The sequence below is a fragment of the Ursus arctos genome, unplaced genomic scaffold (assembly GCF_023065955.2).
Source record: "Ursus arctos isolate Adak ecotype North America unplaced genomic scaffold, UrsArc2.0 scaffold_23, whole genome shotgun sequence".
NCBI classification, from domain to species: Eukaryota; Metazoa; Chordata; class Mammalia; order Carnivora; family Ursidae; genus Ursus; species Ursus arctos.
The window spans coordinates 29,345,024-29,360,707 of NW_026622908.1; the positions used below are offsets into that span (position 1 = coordinate 29,345,024).

General features: G+C 47.3%; 1 protein-coding gene across 5 annotated transcripts in view; it reads left to right on the plus strand.

Annotated features, from left to right (window-relative positions):
- The window catches only part of LOC113265012 (exostosin-2), a 158,257-nt gene that overhangs the window by 15,743 nt on the left and 126,830 nt on the right, over window positions 1-15,684 (plus strand). Inside the window, exons 1-2 of one of the 5 annotated variants that reach the window (XM_026512069.4) lie at window positions 7,301-7,470; window positions 14,917-15,482. In XM_026512069.4, the coding sequence (XP_026367854.2) occupies window positions 14,947-15,482 (536 nt within the window). In that variant the 5' untranslated portion in view covers window positions 7,301-7,470; window positions 14,917-14,946. Of the gene's footprint in view, window positions 1-7,300; window positions 7,471-14,913; window positions 15,483-15,684 lie in introns of those variants that run through there. The other 4 variants (XM_057317067.1, XR_006411017.3, XM_044389005.3 and 1 more) reach the window with 4 other exon arrangements.

Consider the following 15,684-nt stretch of genomic DNA (forward strand, 5'->3'; position numbering starts at 1 on the left):
CTCCCCACGTGTGGGTGTGTCCCCCACAGGACACCGGGGACTGGGACAGGCCTCCGCTTGGGGTGCGGAGCACAAGACCCGGTGGGGGCAGTCAGGGAGAGCTGCCCTGCTTCTGGGCTGCTCTTCCTTCTCCCTCGCCCCGGCAAGGAGCTGCCTCCACTGAGCATCTCAGACCCGAGTGATCCAGCCATGACTACTGGGGGGAAGATAAGGGCTGGACTTTGAACCCAGGCTGGCCTTTCCACCCCAAGTAGGCGAAGGGCCACTCAGGCCATCCTCAGGGCTGCTTGAGCTCAGAGCCCACATGGGCTTTCCGAAGCGACCTTAAAGCTGTGTGCGGAGGACCCTTCTCTTGTGTCTACGCTCCCGTGTAGAAAAGCAGTCTCTTCCCTTGTTTCTGTTTAAGACAATGTCGGTGCAGTCAGTGTGCATTTTCTGTAAACCATGGTATTTGACCGAGGATTTCCTCTACGCTTCTGCCTTTCATCCATTCGCTCCTTCTTCCTGTCTTTCCTTGAAAACCTTCTGTGTGCGGACACTGTGCTGGTAATTTCTGTGCAGTCTAACTTCGACAATCCAGGAAGCTGACGTGATTATCCTCCACTCTAGAGATGAGGCCGTGGAGTCTCAAAGAGCTGGAATGACATTCTCAAAGTCCCGTAGGTGGAAAGTCCCAGAGCCAGGATTCGGAGTCGGGTCGGTTTGGTTGCGAATTCTGTGCTGTCTGTACCCTGCCAAAGCTGGCTCGGCAGGATGCTTTCTCTTTCCAGTCCCGAGGACCAGGCCTCGTGGCGTCATCGGCAGCACCTTTCATTGTTGCTCGGTGCCTTTGGCCAAGGGTCACTCCTTTCTCGTCCCACTGCCAGGAAACACTGCTACTAGGGGTTGCGGATTCATTGAAGGAAAGCCTTCAGGTTTTGCGGGTCAGAATAAGGGCCACACTGAGAGCCCTCTGTATCCCCTTTAAAGACCTCTGTTGCGACGCTGCCACTGTGGTTCAGGGTCCCCCACGGAAGGACCCTGTGATACATCCCAGGTAGAATTCTCAGAAGAACAACTCCTAGTTCTTCAGAGGGAATCCAAGCTGGCTTCCCGGCAGAGGCTGACCGACCTGGGGATCGGGGCCCGAACCGAGTCTGTCTGTTTCAGTCGGCGGAAGGGGGGCCTGCGATCCCAGCTGGCTGGGCTGCGTGAAGGGATGCGCTCCATATGTCTCTCTGTGGAGTCTGGGTCTGGCGTATTCTACACCCATCTCAGGTTCCCCTTTGCGCGCACCTTTCTCCCCTTGCTCGGTAAGACCGCCAGCCACGTGTGCGTGAGCGTCGCCCCGGGGGCCCCTCGGCTGCTCCGGAGGGCACTTCCTGCCCCAGGCTTCTGTGACAGCCTCATGGGGCACACGCAAACTGGGCGCTCGGCCGGATGGATACCGCTGCCAGCAGGCGGCCGCTGTGGGGAGGGCCGTTCTGACCTTCCGCGTGGCTCCTCAAAGAGTCCCGCTGGGATTGAGCCCCGGGTGCCCAGGGCGGTAGCCGGCTCTATAGCACACCTCTGGGCAGGCTTTCTTTGTCCTCCTAGACTTACTCCGATCTCACCGTTCCCTAAGATTGTGTCCAGAATAGCTGCCAGCATCAAGGCTCTGCCTCTCAGGGAACCATGCAAAGCGGGGGATACGTGATAGGTCAGCTGAATGTTTTAAGATTCATTGACATTGTTGCGTGTATCAATAGTACATTCTTCCTCTCTTTTTCGTCCCTCTCTGTAGTAATATCCCCTTTTTCATTCTTGATATTGGTAGCATTTGTTCTCTCTGCTTTTATTGTCATCAACAGTCAGCCTTGTAATGATTTTATCGAATTTGCTGGTTTTATTAGTTTTTTTTTTTTTACAATGAACTATTACCTTTGTTAATGCTATCTAGTGTATGTTTGCTTTCTAATTTAATACGGGGTTTTTTTTGCTTATATGTGAACTATGATTTTTGTATAAAGGGAAAATGATTATTTTTTGATCCTTTCTTCTGCTTTTATGTGTTCCTCACCACTGGCCATAGCCATTGTTATTCCCTGATATAAAGAAAAAATGCGAAATGTGCGCACCTTATTGCACATAAATTTTACCTCATTAGGAAAAAGGAACTGTGAAATATTGATCTGTAGTTAATGACATGCCTTTGATAAAATATTCAGATGTAACTACTGACAGTGGCAATTTACTCTGCAATGCAGCAAAAATTGAGGGGTCAACAAGGGGTGGGTCAGTATGTGGTAAGTATCGTAAAATATTAATTACATAGTAGAGATGGTAGACACGTGGGTATTCGCGGCAAAATTCTTTCAGCTTATTTATTTTTTTTACCTTTCACCCCCTTCACCCATTTCTCTCACTTCCCACCCCCACCTCCAGCAACCACCAATCTGTCCTCTGTATCTATAAGCTTATTTTTCCAAAATTTGTTCATTTGTTTTTGTTTTTAGATTCCAATATAAGGGACATCACCCACTATTTGTCTTTCTCTGTGTGACTTATTTAGCATGATGTCCTTGAGGTCCATCCATGTTGTCCCAAGTGGCAAGATTTCATTCCTTGTTACGGCTGAATAATAATCCATTCTATGGGGGCGCCTGGATGGCACAGTTGGTTAAGTATCTGACTCTTGGTTTGGGCTCAGGTCATGATCTCACAGTCATGAGATCGAGCCCCCGCGTAGGGGTCTTTGCTGGGTGTGGAACCTGCTTAAGATTTTCTCTCTCCCTCTGCCCCTCCCCCCTTCTCTCTCTTTTTCTAAAATAAATAAATAAATATTTTTCTTTTAAGATATATATGTATATATATATGTATTTGTTTATTTATTTTTTAAAGATTTTACTTATTTATTTGACAGAGAGAGAGAGCAAGCACAAGCAGGGGGAGCAGGAGAAGGAGAAGCAGGCTCCCTATGGAGCAGGGAGCCCGATGTGGGGCTCCATCCCAAGACCCTGGAATCATGATCTGAGCCAAAGGCAGACACTTAACCAACTGAGCCACCCAGGTGCCCTAAGATTTTATTTATTTATTTGAGAGAGAGAGAGTGAGCGTGAGAGAGCATGATCAGGGGGACAGGCAGAGGGAAAGGGAAAAAGCAGACTCCCTGCTGAGCAGGGAGCTGGACTCGGGCCTCCATCCCAGGACCCTGAGATCATGACCTGAGCCAAAGGCAGATGCTTAACCGACTGAGCCACCCAGGTGCCGCAAATAAATAAATATATCTTAAAAAAAAAAAACCTTGTTATAGGGGCGCCCGGGTGGCTCAGTTGTTAAGCATCTGCCTTTGGCCCAGGGCGTGATCCCCGGGTCCTGGGATCGAGCCCCACATCGGGCTCCCTGCTCAGCGGGGAGCCTGCTTCTTCCTCTCCACTCCCCCTGCTTATGTTCCCTCTCTCGCTGGCTGTCTCTCTCTCTGTGTCAAATAAATAAATAAAATCTAAAAAAAAAAACTTGTCATAAAAAATATTCCATTGTATGTATACATATCCCCTTTTCTTTACCCACTCATCTGTTGATGGATTGTTGCCATATCTTGGCTCTTGTAAATATTGCTGCCATGAACTTGGGGGTAAACATCTAGTGTTAAATCTCCAATTTGTCTTTTTTAGTTTTATAGTTTTATACAGTCAGTATTTATTGTTGTTTTAGTCAGTATTTGTTTTGATTTACCCACGAGCTTATCAGTTTCACTGTTTGCCATCCGCACCTCATCTCACTACTTTCTTCTGGTTCTAACATTCTTTTTCCTGCAGTGCATCTTTCAGAAATTGTTAGGAAGGATTTACTGATAGCAAACTCTTTCTATTTGTGTTTGTCTGAAAATGTCTTTATTTCTTATTCTTGACAGATGGCTTCACTGGGTCTACAACTGTACATCGACTACCAGCTTCTCTTATGATTATCTTATGGTTTCTGTGTTTTGGTTTTGTTCTTATTGAGAAGTCTGCTGTTAGTCTTCTTGTCCAGCTGTTACAGAGGGTCATCTCTGCCCAGTGATGGAAAATTCTCAGCTACTGTCTCCCGGATTACTGCTTCTTCATTCACTATTCCCTCCTTCGGGACATATGCTGCCCTTTCGTCCTCTGTCCTCCCTCTCTTTCAACATCCTCGTCCATCTCTTCATTTTCTCCTCAATCTGCATTCTGGGTAGTCTATTCAAATCTATACCCCAATGTATTGATTGTGTCTCATCTACTGTTTAACGTAGGCATTGAGTTCCTGGTTTTTATGTTTAGTATGTTTTCAATCTCCTCGGTCTTTTGAGAAAATATCCTCTTGTTTCTTTCTAATGTTGATATTCCATCTTTCAAGTCTTTGAGCACCATAAACTTACTTATTTTATATTTATTTCTCATAATCCAGTTATCTGTGGTTCTTGGCGGTAAAATTTGTGCTGTTTGAAGTTTCTTCTTATTTATTGCTTATTTATCATGTGCTCATTCCACATTGTGAGTTTACGTTTGTTCGGGTTTTATCTGCCAGGATCCTGGGCAGACTGTGTGGAGGCAAGACCCTCCAGTGGGGGTGTTCACGTGTCCTTCTTCAGGTGCGACTGACCTGGGTTGGTAATACTTAGTGTTACTCTCTAGGCTTGGAGCTTTCTGGACCCTGCTGGTAGGTATGAATTCAAATCCCACGTCGTTGTGAAGCCCGATGTTAGAGTCTCAGCAGAGACTCTCCTTTCTCCACTCTCTGCACAAGGCGGACAGTTTTTTGGTTGGTCGTTACTGACGTTGAGTCTGTTCTCCAGCCTTCCGCCTCAGGATCCTGTCTTTCCGTGAGCCCCTCGGGATCCACGCCCCACCTCGCATGCCCTCGTTGTCACTTCAACGCTCCGTTTTCTCACTGTAGCTTCCTTGCTGGCCCCTGTATCTTCTTTACTATTTTTGTGAGCTCAGCTACCCATCAGATAGAGTGTTCATTATATTTGATCTGGGCTCGATAGGTGGTTTCTAGTTCTCCAGGCTGCCTGCCACTGTCATTTAAGCTGAGCCAGCATAAAATACCACACAACTATTCATTCTTTCACGGAGTCCTTTTCCTTGGAGATTATGCCTTTCTCCCTTCTTGCAAACCGGCATCGTTTAAAGGAAGTGGTGAATCTGGGATGCTGCTGCACTCGAGCAGTTCCTCCTGCCCGTAACTTCACTTTCCCCTGGCGATGCCACTTTCCTGGAAAGCCACGCCTTGTCCAGCTTCCACTTTAGCCTTTTCTGACCCCATGGGTAGGCGGGGATCTGCGCGGTCTCTATTTTTTTTCCCTCTATCTTCAATGTGAGTAACAAAACGTCTTTCCACAGCCTCTCCTCTATTAACTGCTGACCACTGAGCTTTTCTACCTTCTTAGAGACTGGGGGTCCTGTCTTCTAGTTCCCTTTCCTGCTCTGCTCCGCAGTCATCCTCAGCTGCTTTAGCGTCTGTACAGCCTGTACGATCACGGCTCTGTGCTTCCTTACCTCCAATCACTTGCATGGTTTCTACCCCTGGAAATGTAGCCACCTTGTTCTAGTTACACTGGATTAAAACAGCACTTGGTCTTTCTGATGGTTTCTCCTTCTTTACATCCCCTGCTTCTCATCTGTGCTTTTGCTCGTGACTTTTTCTCTGCCTGGAATGCCCTATTCACTTCTCTACCTGCCAACATCCTAACTACCCTCCAGGACCAGCAAAGATATTAACTGTTGTGTGAAGTCTTCCCATATCTTTGCAACTGGATGTGATTGCTTTCTCTTTTGAACCCCTAGCACTTTGTTTATATTCTCCCACGCTACTTTTCACCCCCTGCTTTGCTTAATCTTACTCGCGCGTTTGTCTTCTTTCTACGGAGCTCCTCCCAGTGTCTGGGCACTCTTTACTCATATTATAGACCACTTAACTGTGTGCCAGGCACTATACATGTCTAGGGTTATAAAAAGTAAATAAGATAGGTTCCTCCGAGGCAGTGCCTAACAGGTCTTTAACACAAGAAGTCCTCGTTTAGTGAACAAATATATGATTAATGAAAAAAATATATATATATAGGGACCAGCAAAGGGACACATACAAAGTGTGTGTATACATACACATACACACACGATATATGTTTAATACTGAGAAAGACAAGAAAACAAAATACTTTCCATCTATCCAGTTATCAAATGGGGTGCATGTGTGATAAATTTCCTATCATCTTGGAGGCATGTGGATTTGGAGGGCAGAGCGATGCTCTTTTGGATGTGGAGAAGCAAAATGTGGGTTTCCCATCTCCAGAATACTCTCATCCAAATATCCCTGCATTAACTCACAAGAATATTCCTGGAATCACTTGCTGCTTGGAAGCCCCAGTCTCCAGACTCAGAATCACGCCCATGACTATTTAAGCTGTAAGCGACAACTTCCACCAGATGGCGCTATGGGATAGCTGGGCCCGGAACCGATGTCATCCTGCGGACAGTTACCTGTAAACTGAACACGTGCGGGCGTCATCTCATTAACCTCCCAGTTACAGCGCTCTGCATTTTGATTTTTTTTTTTTAGCTCCACTTATGCCTTATGACAGGGGTTTTACTGTGCGTATGTAAGGCTAGATCATGTAAATAATATAGAAAGAAACAAAACAAAAAATCTCTTTCCCCCATTTCTAGCTCCACTATTATTCCTCCAAAACTGTTCTTTGCTTCTTGGATTCCCTCCGGAAGAAAATATTATACATACGCTTGAATATAAACATCTGCATGTATATTTTCTCTCTCGTCTTTTTGCATATACATAATTTTATGGAAAAGGGACCATATTTCCTCAGTTTTAGAGCATGCTTCCATGTTAATACACCTTCGAGATATTTTTATACCGACATATATATGAATTCTCACATGATTCCATTTTAGTCATACTTTATTTTGATTATTATGCATTTTCCATAGCTTATTTTGCTTCTTTCCGGTTTTTAGCGATTATTTGGAACAACGCTGTAATGAGTATTTTTGGTAAACGCTGTTGAGAATATCCGTAGGGTAAACTCCATACAGAGGGATTGGTGGGGTAAGGTTGCCGGCATTTCACATTTGATGGATATAGCCAAATTGCCCTCCAGGAATGCTGCACGCTCACCACTACGGGCCTGCAGTTTCTTTAATTCTGAACGAGGCTGCAGGTCTTTGCGCAAGAGTTTCAGGGTGGAGCCTGAGCTTCGCGCGCCTGCCTGGGAGAAACCCTACGCGGTGCCCTGACTCCTCCTGTCCTGCAGGGGGCGCGGGCCCGGCCGCTCCCGCATGCGCAGTGCGCTCGGTGTCAGACGTCGCCCAGCCCGGTAGCCGGCGCCGCTCTCCCCGCTCGCTCGCGCAGACCCGGCGCCGGCGGTGGCGACCGGCGACTCGGCGCGATCCCTCCCCGGCGGCCGTGGCCCGCGCCCCGCGGCATGCCCCGGTGACCGAGCGCGGGGCCGAGCGGGAGGCAACCGTGGCCGAGGTAAGCGCGGGGCGGAAGGGTCTCCGCGGCCGCGGCGGCGTCGGGCCCGGCCGCCGGGTAGCGCGGGCCGCGCGGAGGCCTGAGGGCGGCGAGGGGTGATTCCACCCCCGCCGGGGCTGCTCGCTAAGTCTCCCGCTGTGGGAGCGCTTGGATCTCCGCACCGCCTGGTCCTCTGGGCCGCCCGGTGCTTTGGTGCCCACCTGTTTCCGTTGCCCACGCCCACCCCCGCCCGCTCATTTCCTCTCTCCCGGGACTCCGCAGCTGCCTTTCCCTCAGGGCCCACTCTGCTCCGGGACTTATGCCTTCCCGCTGCCACCACTTTCCCGCGACCTGCGGGGATCTGGTTCTCCTCACGGCGATTTCTAGCGCGCTGGGCTCTCCCGTGGCCTGTGGTAGCCCGTGCAGCGCAGGATGCCGGGACAGGGCTTGGGGCACTGCGCCCCCAGCGCGGAAAGAAGGCTGGGTGGGGAAGGTGGCCAGGGGTGCCCTGGCTCTGGGCATCGGCTCAAAGCTCAGAGGCATTTGGAGGTTTACTAGTGGTGGGAATCAGATCTATCTATATGGTTTTGAGACTTAAGTGATTGCTTGGTGTAACATTGGGAGCTGCTAATCTAGAGGGGTCCTTTCTTGACTCAGTGTTCTGAAGATACCTTGAAATAGAAATGTCAATTTTAATTCTTGGAAGTCAGTTGAATGCTCTAAGGACTTGCATTGGACTTGGTTTGTAAATTTCGGGGCTCAAAGGCTTTTCGCGGTAATATATGACTCAGTTTCCAGCATTCCTCACTTCCGCTGACTTAAGCCTCTTGGTTGCGTGTGCTGGTATGAATAGATAGATTTGGGTCCGCCAAGTTATGCTCCCTTTGCTAATCGAGGAGTGGAAAAGGTAGATCTAATATAGGCTTTTATAGGTAATTAGGGGAGGCACGGAGGTTAATAGCAGGGGCTCCAGAGTCGGACTGCCATCTTCCAAATCCTAGCCTTGGCATTTTCTAGTTTTGTGACATTTTGCAGGTTACTTAGCCTTCCCCTTGCACTTTCCCTGTCTGTAAAATGAGGGTAATAATAGCTTGTCACATGGCACTGTTAGAAAGATTAAATAAGTTAATACAAAGTGCTTAAAACAGATACATGTAGTAAGTCCTCAATACAGTTTAGTTGTTAGTTATTATATACATTATGTATAGTGTATATTATAGTATAATTCCCACAATCAAAGAAACACTCCCCCCCATTGGAAACTATTTTTAGGGGTGCTTAATCATCATATAACTTTAATTATAAAGAACCCTATCAGGTTAGGCAATGAATCACAGATCTTCCTGCTTTTGTTAATACTTGGTTCCTTTGTTTTCAGGCACAGCGGGGTTAAGTTACGGTATTGCAGTGGCCCTGAGAGTTCAGTTGTGAGGGCTTTTCTAAAAAGATTAAGACAAGAGATTGTGACTCAAAGCATCAGACTAAATGGATTGGATATAGCCTGAAGCACCATGGAAAGGTTTTTCAGGCACATTTTTGGAATAAATAATTCCAGGAACAGAAAATGCTTCTCATCCTGACAGTAGAGAGGAGTTAAAAGGTTTTTCCAGTGACTCAGTGCTTGACAGCTAGCCAGACGAGTCCATGTTTTGCAGGGACAGGTTTGATGTGTTTCAAGATTAAGTTTGTAGGGCTTTGCTGTGAAATTCTTGTTTCATATGGGTTATGGTGTTACGTGGAACGTTAATTAGTAGAAGACTCCTTTCAGACCTCTTCCGAGCAGCGCAGTGTCAGGGGCTTTGGACGTGGTGATGGTAGCGAATGTCCTCTTTGGATGGGAAGATTATGACTTGTTTTCTTGGATGATGGTTTTGGGGATATACATCTTTCTGTGCTTCGGTGTGTGGAAATTGACTACAAGAAAATGACAACCAGTAGAAGAGCCAGACATGCAAATACTTAATATAACGTAGCAAATGTTGGGAAGAGGTATGTGAAAGGTACGTGGATGCTCGCCAGGAAGGTTCTGTATCTCCAGAGCACTGTTTAGTAAGGGACTTTCCCCCTCCTCTCTCATCCTTTGCTTTCCTTTTTCATTTAAGGCTTTTCTCCTCCTTTTTTTTTTTTTTTTTTTTTTTTTAGATTCACTTATTTGCGAGAGAGAGGGAAAGAGAGCTCGAGCACACGAACAGTGGGAAGGGGCAGAGGGAGAGAGAATACCAAGCTGACTCCTCGCTGAGCGCAGAGCGCTATAACCCTGAGATCATGACCTGAGCCGAAACCAAGAGTTAAACGTTCAGCCACCCAGGTGTCTCTCCCCTCATTTTTAAATGGTTTTACTTCACTTCAGGTGCTCACCTTATCTCTCAGCTGTTTGGCAAAGACTCGCGGGAGCTTGCTCGGGCTCTGTAGGTGTGTCTCAGAAATGTGAGTTTACATCTGGGAATAGCCCTCAGCCAGTAGGGGATGATGGGCTTCAGTGGATGAATGCCATCGTTTCCTGTCCTTCAGAGGGACAGTTCTGAGGTGTGTTCCACGTAGTTCTGCAGAAGACTGAGCCCATTCCCCAGCTCAGTGTGGTAACCCTCATGGCTTTCCATTCTTCCCTGGCTCCTCTCCTTCGTCCCTCCCTCTGGCTCTCCGGACTCCTCGTCCGCAAGCTCCCTGCTTTCTAGTGTTTCTTAGTTTGGCGGAGCATGAACTGAGACAGTCGGTACTAGAAGTGGCTCTAGAAAGCCGACCCTGAGCATGGTGTTGTAAACCTGGACCCCCTCACCCTCAGACGGCAACAAGGGCCCCCTGCGGCTGTTGATAACCCCTGGTCCTCTCTCGCATCACAGTGGTACAACTCTCGCCAGCGGTGGGCGGGCTGTGACTCAGCTGGAAGGGAAAGCACGGCTCGTACAGGAGCTGTAGCACGTGAGCAGGATGTGGACAGTGGTCGTGATAAGGCTGATGGAGCTGGCTGTCTCTTGTCATCTTTCCTCGAGCCTTGAGGTAAGGTCAGGCTCAGTTCAGCCCAGTGTGTCCTGGGTGCGACAGAAGGCGCTGTGGCAGCATCTCCCGCGGCCAGAGGCCAGACCGCGGAAATCAGGCCCAGAATGTAATCATGATTACGGCAGACTGCAGAGGAGGCTGAAGGCGCAGCCTTGGCAGGTGGCCTCTGCTGAAGCCAGGGGTGAGACTGACGTGGAGATATTTGCTGGAAGCACGGAGAACTCTGAACTCCCAGATTTCCTTAGACCCTCTGGGCCAGCGGAAGTATCCACCCCTCCTTGTCTGGACACTCTGCAAAGACCTCGCGGGGTGGTACTTACCTCTCAAGATCTGCCTCGTCCTCCCTTCGGATCTCAGCATTGCCTAAGCGGGGGAAGTGCAGTCCCTGCTAGTGGACAGATGGCTTTTGTGCTGGAGTGGCAGGACTGGCTCTGGGAACCAGCAGGAGCTGAGGGCACACGTCGTGCGAGTGCATCTTGAGGATGTTAGATGAAGAGTGGGGTAGTGGTGGACCGGAAGGCAGCTTGGGAGAGGCCCTGTCGCTTTGGGAGCATTCTCTCAGGATTCGGGATTTAATGATCTTGCAGAGCAACTGGGCGAGTCCTCATAGGCTGCTGGACAGATTCCTTGAAACTTGGCCATGACCATGATCTGTACCACTGGTTCTCAGGTAGGGGTGATTTTGGCTCCCCAGGGGGTATTTGGCAATGTCTGGATATATTTTTGGTTGCCAAAACTGGGGGTTGTTTCTGCCTCCCCACAGAAAAGGCTGAGCTGGCCCGAGATGTCAGTAGTGCCAGTCGTGCCTGGCCTGTAGGAAATGAGGTGGGGGTGCTAGAGCTGTCTCGGTAGAGGGTTGAGGAAGGGATCAGAGGTAGAGGGAGGTGGAGGTTTGAAATAGATTTGTTATTTAAGGCCAGAGATGAGGCCAGAGAAACACCTGCCTTTGTTTCCGGGAGGGCTCGCTCCTTTAATTCTGGTAACAGGGACCGCCCACGGGAGGCCAGCATCCATCTTTGTGAAGCTCAGTGTGGACCGTCCCTTGTAGGCCAGAATTGACTTTAGATCTGGTTGTGGGACTCCGTTCCCAAGTGTCTGTGAGGGTGATAGGATTCTGAAGGAGCGGAGGCTGGGTGGCACTGACCTGCAGTGGCATGGTAGACGCAATCCCCACGATGGCCGATAAAGCCGACTTGCAGCCGACGTGTCTTGATCCACAGTGATGCTAATAGAATATAGTGTCCTTAAGGGCAGTATAGATGGACAGCTAACTAGGCTGTTGCTTGACTTGTTTAACCAGAAAAAAACGAGAGCGGGCAATTAGAAGGCTGATGTCAGCTCTTGCAATGGAAGAATCACTGTTCATCCCCAGTTTTCGGACAGGATCTCAGACCCCTATCCCATGGATTGAGAGGGAGGCTGGGTTTCTTTGAAGAGGACTTTGTAACGTCCCTGCAAGTATAGACAGAGGTTCACCCAGTCCTTCCTCAAGGAACTGCAGCTCTTTGTCAGACTAATGGTACATCGAGGAAAGGATAGATCCAGACCTTTTGAGGGTTGTTGAATACAGAGTATGAGCTGATAATAGTCCCAGACAATCTCAAGCAATAGTGGGCACCAGCTGGGAGATCAGTGCCTTGGCCTCTCATCCTTCTGAGGGACAGGTATAGTTTTTGTGGTTCTTCAAGAGTGCCTAGCACTCCTAAGAGCCCCTGTTGCCCACCTTACTGGCTGTCCCTTGTTCTGTGTCTCTCTCCCCTTGCTGGTCACTCTGGCTTTCTGAGGTCACCTCCCAAGTAAGGAAACTCCCTGCACCTCCATCCTTGTCTCTTGTTCTTTTTACCGGGGGCACAGGGGGACCAAACTATGACAAGTGGGAAGTGTAGTGTGATGCCTGGGACGCTAATGTGGGGGCATCAGCCCCTCTTCTTTCCAGCCCTTCTGCTGACCACTTGGGACTCCAGCCTGTTCATTCTCCTACCAGCTGAGCTCGGTGGCTCCAGGCCCTGCCCACACCGGCTGGTGTTCGACTCTTCCGTTTGCTTGTGTTGGCGGCTAGACGGTGTCTCATTGTGGCTATACGTGCCTTGACCACTGATGAGACAAAACGTGGTTTTCAGATGTTGCTGTGCTGATTTTGTGTCCTCTCCTGTGAAATTCCTGTTTAAGTCTTCTGTCCGGTTTTCTCCTTTTTGTTTGTTTTGTTAGTCTTTGTTTTTATTGGTTTGTAGGCCTCCTTTATTCGGGTTGCTAGTCGCTATCGGTGTACGGATTGCAAGTCTACTAGTTTATCAATGGTCTTTTTACTTCTGTATGGGTCTTTTGATGAACAAAAATTTTTAGTGGTAACATAGAATTTATCATTTTATCTTTTTATGGTTTGCACTTCTTATATTTTGTTGTAGAGATCATTCTCTGGCCAGAAGTCACAGAGATCTCTGTTCTAAGTATTTTCTAGTTTTGTCTGCCATGTGTAGTTTTTTAATCGACCTTGGGTAGATTTTTCTCCCCTCTGGCTGCTTTTAACATTTTTCTTTAGCTTTTTTTTTTAAGTTGTTTTACTTTGACATGTCTAGGTGGTTGTTTTGTTTTGTTTGTTTGTTTTGGTGTAATTCTGCTCGGACTTGAGCGTCTTGAATCTGTGAGTTAATATCTTTCATTACAGTGGGAAAAACTTAGAAGACAGCTGGATTCTCATATCTACTTCTGCAGTCAGTCTTTGCAATAGCATGCATCACGTGGTCTCAAAAATGAAAGTGAAAAAATCCTGTCAGTATTATTATGAAAACAGTTCAGAGCCTTTGAAAGGGTCATGGGGACTCCTGGTGTCCTCAGACGTACTTTGAGAACCATCGGTGTGAGATTTTGATATTAAGGTTATAACTAGCTTCCTAGAAGATGGGAGAGCCTTTCACCTTTTTTTCTGGACTTGGAAATAATTTGTGTAAAATTGGAATTATGTCTTGAATGTGCAGAATTTCTGGGCCTGGAATTTTCTTTATAGGAAGACTTTTAAAATTTTGATTCAGTTTCTTTAATGTTATACAACTATTTAGGTTTGCTATTTCTCCTTGAGACAGTTTGAGAAATTATATTTTTAAAGAATTTTTCTAGTTCATCCAAGTTTTCATATATATTGGTGTAAGTTCATTGATATCTTTTAAATACAGGCAGCATTTAAAGTTATGGTCCCCTTTTCATTCTAGATATTTTTTTGTTTTTTTTTCTTTGTCTTGATTAATTCTAGCAGAATTATATCAAATGTCAGTTTTATTCACCTTTTTGAAAAAGCAACTTTTAGGGGCGCCTGGGTGGTGCAGTTCATTAAGCGTCTGATTCTTGGTTTCGGCTCAGGTCGAGATCTCAGGGTTGTGAGATCAAGCCCCACCTTGGGCTCTGTGCTCAACACTGAGTCTGCTTGTGACTCTCTCCCTCTGTTCCTCCCCACTGCTCGTGTGCACACTCTCTTTTCCTCTCTTTCTCTAAAATAAGTAAATCTTTAAAAAAAGACTTTAAAAAGCAACTTTTAACTTTGTTGATCTTTTCTATTTTTTTAATTAGTTAATCATTGTGTTTTTGTTTATTACTTACTTCTATTTGGGTTTATTTTGTTGTGATAGTGCCTTTTTCATAGTCTGTAACTCATGAACATTTGTAAGCTCACATGTGGATTCTATTTTTGTTCCATTAATCCCAGTTTTGTTAAATATGAAATCAGTTTTTTTTCCAAACTGTGGGTGACCCATTATCGGGTGATACGATTCATCTAGTAGGTAAGGCCAGCATTTTTAAAAAACAGTAGAATAACAGAATAGAAAAATGCAGTGTTTGTTACATGTTTTATGGCTAGTACTGTAAACTGAGGTTAAACATTGTTTTGTGAAGCATTTTTAATTACATTTTTTTTAAAAAGATGTATTTATTTATTTGAGAGAGGGAGAGAGCGCACGCACAAGTGAGGGGAGGGGCAGCGGGAGAGAGAGAATCCTGAAGCAGACTCCCCACTGAGCACGGAACCTGACATAGACTCTGTCTCAGGACCCTGAGATCATGACCTAATCTGAAATCAGGGGTCAGCCGCTCAAGTAACTGAGTCACCCAGGCGCCCCATATATTAGCCAAGTGTTTAAAAACAAAACAGAACAACTATCTTTATTCTAATTTTGATTTTTCTTCCATGGTCAGCGGTCCTCATCCTAGGCCCCACACGTTTAGGACTTACGCTTTCATTGAACGTATATTTACAGTATATAGTTCTGTTTATCAATAACTGTATTTACTATGTACAGTATTAAATACTAACTATGGCATATAGTACACATTTAATACACAAACATATATTGGTATATATTTACAAGAAGGGTCAAAAATCCCTTTTCACTATTTCCTCAAAGCACCTCAGGGAAAGAAATAGGTGGTCCCTTGCTACCCTAACTACTTCATTTTCCTTGTGTCTCCCCCTGGAAGTAGGAGTGGGAGGAAGAGGCTGCCTGTGTCATTATGTGTGCGTCGGTCAAGTACAATATCCGGGGTCCTGCCCTCATCCCAAGAATGAAGACCAAGCACCGAATCTACTACATCACGCTCTTCTCCATCGTCCTGCTGGGCCTCATTGCCACCGGCATGTTCCAGTTCTGGCCCCATTCCATCGAGTCCTCCAGTGACTGGAACGTAGAGAAGCGCAGCGTCCGCGACGTGCCAGTGGTCCGGCTGCCGGCCGATAGTCCCATCCCCGAGCGCGGCGATCTCAGCTGCAGAATGCACACGTGTTTTGATGTCTACCGCTGTGGCTTCAACCCGAAGAACAAAATCAAGGTGTACATCTACTCTCTGAAAAAGTATGTGGACGACTCTGGTGTCCCGGTCAGCAACACCATCTCCCGGGAGTATAACGAACTGCTCACGGCCATCTCAGACAGCGACTACTATACCGATGACATCAACCGGGCCTGCCTGTTCGTCCCGTCCATCGACGTGCTTAACCAGAACACGCTCCGCATTAAGGAGACGGCGCAGGCGCTGGCCCAGCTCTCCAGGTATGTAGCACGTGTACAGACGGGAGCCAGGGCCTTCGGGGAGCTCAGGGGAAGGACGGGGAGAGGGAGTGCTTCTCCTCTTGAGCTGGCCTCCAGCTGCTGTCTCTTTCCTCGTGGGAGGGCATGTGTGTGAGTGACTGACTCGGAGCACCAAGCCAGTGCTGGAAGCAGCTCGCCTCTGTACTGGTGAAAAGCGGTCTGC